At 46.4% G+C, this 6,689-nt stretch overlaps 1 protein-coding gene across 6 annotated transcripts in view; it reads right to left on the reverse strand.

The window, feature by feature from the left end:
- The window catches only part of DNAJB6 (DnaJ heat shock protein family (Hsp40) member B6), a 22,962-nt gene extending 18,349 nt beyond the window's left edge, over positions 1-4,613 (reverse strand). Inside the window, exons 1-2 of one of the 6 annotated variants that reach the window (XR_001515681.1) lie at positions 4,440-4,571; positions 1,784-1,893 (exon numbers count right to left, since the gene is read on the reverse strand). Coding sequence is in view for 5 of the 6 variants with exons in the window: in XM_006774473.2 (XP_006774536.1) it covers positions 1,784-1,893; positions 4,440-4,504 (175 nt within the window). In the remaining variant the exon portion in view is untranslated. Of the gene's footprint in view, positions 1-1,783; positions 1,894-4,439 lie in introns of all 6 variants that reach the window. The other 5 variants (XM_006774473.2, XM_006774472.2, XM_015570936.1 and 2 more) reach the window with 5 other exon arrangements.
- Between the last annotated feature and the right edge of the window lie 2,076 nt (positions 4,614-6,689).

The following is a 6,689-nucleotide window of genomic DNA, read 5'->3' on the forward strand; positions in this document are numbered from 1 at the left end:
AAAGAGGAACAAATGTAATAATCTGAACAATAAAGATTTAATTTTAAAAAAAAAATAAGCCAGTCAGAGAGAAAAAAAAAAAAGAAAGAAAAAGAATCTGCCCTGACCGACAACGCAGCCAAGGCTTTCATGACATGCTTCTTTCCTGTACTCATCACCTTCTAGGATGAAAAGAATGACAATGTTGCCCTATTTACACAGCAACCCTGCAGGTTCTTCTAATACACCACCACGTGTTCTCCAAAATGGTGCAGTGAAATGCAGGGCTGTGGGGAAACCAGGCACAGGAGCAAACTACTCCCAGCCAGGTTTGGGAACCAGAATCCTGGTAAGAACAGTAACTGTGCCTGTGGAGATGGCTCCCAGCAGCCTGGCTGGGGTTCAAGGCTGCATAAGAGACCATGAAAACTGTACACTCCATAAAAAAAAAGGGGGGGTGGGGCAACAAGCCCGGCTGATGTGGATCAGTTGCTGAGCCTCGACCCATGCACCAAGAGGTCGCCGGTTCAAGTCCCAGTCAGATCACATACCTAGGTTGCATGCTCAATCCCTGGTAGGGGCCATGCAGGAGGCAGCCAACCAATGTTACTCTCATCTCTGTTTTTCTCTCTCCCTTCCTCTGTCTCTAAAAGTCAATTTGCGGGGGGTGGTTACTAATTGTTTTGTTATTGATTTCAGAGAAGAGGGGGAGAGAGAGAGAGAGAGACGGGATAAACCAAAGGACTTACATGCAGGCATATAGGCCTAACCAATGGACACGGACAATGGGGGGAGAGGGTGAGAGGGCAAGAGCGGGGGGGGGGTAGAGGGGAACGTGGGGACAAGGACACATATGTAATTTCTTAAGTATCTAAAAAAGAGGAGAAAAAAAAAAAAAAAAAAAGAGGCCTGGCCAGTGTGGCTCAATAGTTAAACGACAGGGCACATGCCTGAGTTGTAGGGTCTGTTTCTGCCTCTCTCTCCCTTTCCCTTCCTCTCTGAGAAATAAAAAGAGGGCAACCAAGTTTTTACAGGGGTTTAAAGATTCTCTTTCTGCGAATTTCGAATTTGAGCTCAATACTCACTGTCTAATGTTCCTGGCCTAGGAAACCCACAAGTCTGAGAGGTCTGGGTTAGCATACAAATGAGATACAGGTCTCCTGTGTTCATGTTAGTCCAGCTCAAAAGCTGGACCATCAGTTTAAGACCTTAATGCTACATTATAAGATGACTGCCAGGCATCCGTGTTCTTGTGCTTTCATAAGTAACAGAAGTTACTTGTGAAATTAGATGCGTGGGCCTTCCTTTAAATAAAGAAGGGAGACACTAATGGATACAACAAAGTGCTCCCATGTCAGTAACTGCTGACATGGTTGATGGCAAAATGGGGTTTGTTCCAAAATAAAAAATGACTTTCAATAGTGACCCTGACCTATGCAGACACGTGGAGCAGGCATCCGCCCTGTGGTCAGTGAGTCAGCCTCTACCCTTTCAAATGCCTCCACCTTGACTCACACTAGGTTATCTAGTATTGCTTCCTCGCAAGGTTGACCAGTGGTTTTCTGGCTTCCTTAGAGAGCTCCACTAGCCCAGAACCCAGGCACATCTCCTCTCCACCAAGAACTATGAATTGGATTTGGTTAAGCTTTAGCATGACTCATGAAACTAGGCGAATGGACCTGAATTCCATTAGCACTCAATACCTATGCTCTCGACCGACCAGGGTCCAACCTTATGAGGAAAGTCAAACGTCGTCTTCTTGGGCACCCACTGCCCAGTAAGGTCTCGCCCTGGGGTCACTTACCATCAGAGAGCACCTCGTACGCCTCAGCTACTTGTTTGAATTTCCTCTCCGCTTCTTCTTTATTCTCAGGATTTTTATCTGGGTGCCACTTCAACGCCAGTTTCCGATACCTTCAAAAGAGTAAAAAGGTATTGATCACAACCAAAGTCCAAAAATCCAATAGGCTCTGAAACAGAATGAGACAAGAAAATGGCTTTAGAGCTGCAAACTCCCCTTTTCATTCAGAACCAAATTAATTAGCTCTAAAACCAAGAGAACGTAATACACGCTATTTCTATCGGTCGAAAAGTGTTAACTGTGCGAGGACAAAGTGTGCACAGCGTGGGCTCAGATGTGAGGCTGAGAAGAGCACATGTGAAAGGCGGCCCTGCTCACTGAGCGCTAAGAGGCTGCCGCATGACTGTCCTCCTGCCCTCACATTCTCATTCCTCACAGGGAGGCCGTCTCAGCCACAGCAGTCATGTAGTCCACGGCTTCCTCAAAGCCATCCCATTCTGAAGGTGAGCCTATGGCCATGGTCACACAGTTCCAAGGGGTCAAGTAACATGAAAATCATGCGCTTTTTAAATTTTAAAATATCTTGCCCTGGCAGGTGTTCCCAATGGTTAGAGCACATCAGCCTGCAGATGGAAAAGTCAAGGGTTTAATTCCAACCAAGGGCATGTACCTGGATTGCAGGTTGATCCCTGGCCTCAGTCAGGGCATGTGCTGGAGGCAACCAATCCATGTCTCTCTCTCACATGGATGCTTCTCTTCCTCCCTCCCTCCCTCCCTCTCCACTCTCTCTAAAAAATCAATGGAAAAATATCCTCAGGTGAGGATTAACAAAACAAACAAACAAATCCTAACTAATACTAGCTAAACTGTAAATAGCGTATACTTAGTATGAGGACATTAAATGGGAGGGAGCATGCCCTTTAAAATCTAAGACTAGAGCCCAGCCGGGTGTGGCTCAGTGGTTGAGCATTGACCCAGGAACCAAGAGGTCACCGATTTGATTCCCGGTCAGGGCATATGCCTGGTTGTGGGCTTGATCCCCAGTGGGGGGTGTGCGGGAGGCAGCCGATCAATGATTCTCTCTCATCATTGATGTTTCTCTCTCTCTCTCTCCCACTCCCTTCCTCTGTGAAATCAGTAAAAATATATTTACAAATTAAAAAAAAAATCTCTAAGACTAGAACAAGAACCTGGTGGCTATTAACATGAGGCTTTATTCTCACATCACCGTGGATCTGATCATGGAGAAGCAGACCCATCCCTTTAAAGGGCTTCAACCCTCCATAAGAAACGACAGAGCACACGGAGAACTGGAGAGAAGAGCCAAGTCGGCCGTGTGCGGATGAGAAAATGCACCCACGCAGGTGGGCTCAACTGCATGTCAAGTCAAGGCCTACGGAGTGTCCAGTGTCCTGTGTTTCCACTCGGATTTCAGGCTTCCCCACCTGGGCTTGAGCAGCAGGGCAGGGCCACCACAAGGAGGGCCTGTGAGCACACACAGTGCTGTGGGTTTTCTCAGGGGGTGGACAGCCACACCCCTGTAAGCCTCACACAGAAGTTTTCCCAGTTGTCTCACGTGAACGAGGATGAGTCCACAGAATGGACTGTTCTAATAACATGTACCACTCATGGCTGCAATTTTCCTCATTAAAAATAAATGAGGCTAGCCCCAGCCAGTTTGGCTCAGTGGACAGAGCGTCAGCCTGGACTGAGGGGTCCCAGGTTGATTCCAGTCAAGGGCACATGTCAGGTTGTAGGCTCAATCTCCAATAGGGGGTGTGCAGGAGGCAGCCCATCAATGATTCTCTTTCTCATCATTGATGTTTCTCTCCCCCCCCACTTCCTCTCTGAAATCAATAAAAATATATTAAAATAAATATGGCTAAATCAAGTCAATACATATTCATTCAACTGCATAGCACAAAATGGGAACATCTTGTTCCTTTTAAAAGTACTAGCATTTTCTAAATTTGTATCTCTGTATCCTAGGACCCTGACGTCCCATGCTCATAGGCAACTGAACCTTTTATGTTAACATCCAATGATACCCTGGCTGGGGGCTCAGTTGGTTAGAGCTTTGGCCTGATATGCCAAGATTGTGGGTTCCTCAGGACACATACAAGTAGCAACCCATGAAGGCATAAGTGGAACAACAAATCGATGTTTACCTCTCTCAAAAAAAAAAAAATCAGGAGCATTTTTCTCAATCACTTAAGATTTTGCTTCCTAATAATCACTGTCAGTTTCGCTCAAATTAGCTCACAGAAATTATCAAAAACAACAACAAAACATCTAATGAATCAATTAGATCCAGGTCACCGTCAGAGGTGCAGGCTGCAGTCCCCAACAATGGGGATTTTCAAACGACCCCACAGGATGCTTGTGGCACCACACTCCAAGTCAACTCCATTTCAAAGTCCAATGCCAGCCAGGCTCTCGGGATTATCTCACATCCTCAGGAAGCTTCTGACCCACTTCCAGGAGAAACAGAATCCACTGCCCCAAGGGAAGGAAGAGAAAACCATGCGACCTAATCCCACCCTGACCCCCAATCTGGGCATGCAAACAAAGACTGTTATACTACACTGAATGCCGTTTTATAGGCAATACAGAGTTATACTGTCCAACCGCACAGACGATTTCAGAGACAATTACTTACGCCTTTTTAATGTCCTCAGCGGAGGCATGTCTCTGCACGCCTAGAACTTCATAGTAATCCACCATGTTTTACAGGCTGTTGGAACGAGTCCTGCTATTAGAAATCCAGGGTGAGTGACATCAGAGCAAGGAAGAGCGATTTCCCAACTTTTTTACCTCATGGCACATAAACAAATTACTAAAATTCTGCAGCACACCAAAACGTATTTTTTTGCCAACCTGACAAAAAAAAATAGGTGTAACTTTGATTCATTCACACTGGACGGCTATACAATGTTGGCTGCTGACATGTTTTTATTTGACAATCTAAGGAAAAAGAGGTGAGTGCCCCTGACTGATGTTGCATTTCTAAAAGTTTTTGCAGCATACCAGTTGAAAATCGCCAACCTAAACGAAATAAAACAGGTGATTCGTCAGAGACGTGGTGCCCACCTGAGCAGCAGCTAACAGGCCCCTGGCGAGCATCCTGCTTTCTCACCTCAACATACTCAGAAGCTTGTTGCCTCACTGTGTCCTGTGTCAGGCACTGGGCAGCACACTGGGGCCACCAGGAAGAAGAGTGCCCCGCCCAGAAGATCCACAGCATGGAACCACACACCTTGCACTCCCCACATCCCGGGAGGGAAAAGGGGGCCATCTTTAAGGGCCATCAGTGTGAACAACTAACGTGAAATTCAGAAAAGAATGTATAACCTCAAATACACTAATGAAAGTTCCAAATATTAAATGGTTAAACTCAGTAACAGAACAGACTATAAATTTGCCACTTATAATACTAAAATATGGCCCTCGCTGGTCTGGCTCAGTGGATAGAGTGTCGGCCTGCGAACTGAAGGGTCCGGGTTTGATCCTGGTCAAGGGCACATGCCCGGTTTGCAGGCTCGATCCCCAGGAGGGGGTGTGCTAGAGGCAGCCAATCAATGGTTCTCTCTCATCACTGATGTTTCTCTCCCTCTCCCTTCATCTCTGAAATCAATAAAAATGTATTTTTTAAAAACAGAATAGTAAAATATGTATTTCTCAAGTAGAGTCCAAGGTTGTTCACTGTAGTTTTTTCCATTTTTTTAATATGTTTAACATAAGATATTAGGGAAACTGTTTTAAATGCAATCAGTGAAGAGATATGGAGTGAGCCAACAATTATAAAAGTTTTTCTCACTGGTAGTTACATCATTCAAAGCACAGTGGTCAGCAGTGAGAACGTTAAGTTCAACCTGGAAATGACTACCCACACAAGAGGTAGCCAGTTCTTATGACCAGAGGCACAGCAACCTGAAATCTTCAGGAACTAAAAACATGGCCATCAGCCACAACAGTGCAACAGCAGCCAGAAAGCAGCAGAAAACCAGCATCCCTTCAGCTCTGCTCCAAGGACTAAGGATACACTTGGCTGCGTTCACTGGGAGCTATTGTTGCCGCAGGTCTGCGGGCCTTCTTAACAGTGACAGACAGGGAATGATGCCAGCCTACTGTCACAACAGGAGAGAGACCTCTACACAAACTTCCCACTTCCTAAGCTGGACCATCACCTGAGCCACATGGGTCAGAGATCATCTGGTGTGTCAGAGGCCATGCTTAGGTATTTTTGCTACCATTCCAAAGCCCAGACCCAGGTTCTCTAAGTCCCAATGGTTCCCATATCTACACTAAAAGAGAAGCATGCAAACTGGTGTCACTCTGCTATGCCCACCAGCCAATCAGGATGCATATGCACATTAACCCAACGAAGACAGCAGTTAATTTGCATATGCAGGCACAGAGCGAAGGCTCCGGCTTGAGTGAAGACTGAAGACTGAAGAGGCGTGGCTTCTCTGCTGCAGCCAGAACAAAGGCCTGGGTCCCGGGTGCCGGAGGAAAACCGGGTGCCGGAGGAAAACCGGTGCCAGCAGCCAGGGGAAGGAAGGCCTATTGCATGAATCTCTTCGTGTGACGGGCCTCTAGTATTTATAATAAGCACGATGTCTGTGCAAATGATTATGGTCTATGGCAGCCAGATCCTCAAGGCAGTCAGTAGAGCCATGGGAAGATGGGCAGAACTCAGAAAGCCTTGCATAACAGGTGGTGAGTACCTGATTGCTCAATCACCAACCAACCCCCTTGGGAGATTCCTGACCCAGGGGACTCCTGTGAACATGGTCAGTTGGACACAGGCAGCCCCCCAAGGCTGGTGCTATTGTTCTTTCTAAACGAAAACCACTCCATGAGGAAAATTCAAGTGAACTCAGTAAGATCCATTGTCTGGTGAAGAGTC

The sequence above is a fragment of the Myotis davidii genome, unplaced genomic scaffold, assembly GCF_000327345.1.
Source record: "Myotis davidii unplaced genomic scaffold, ASM32734v1 scaffold747, whole genome shotgun sequence".
NCBI classification, from domain to species: Eukaryota; Metazoa; Chordata; class Mammalia; order Chiroptera; family Vespertilionidae; genus Myotis; species Myotis davidii.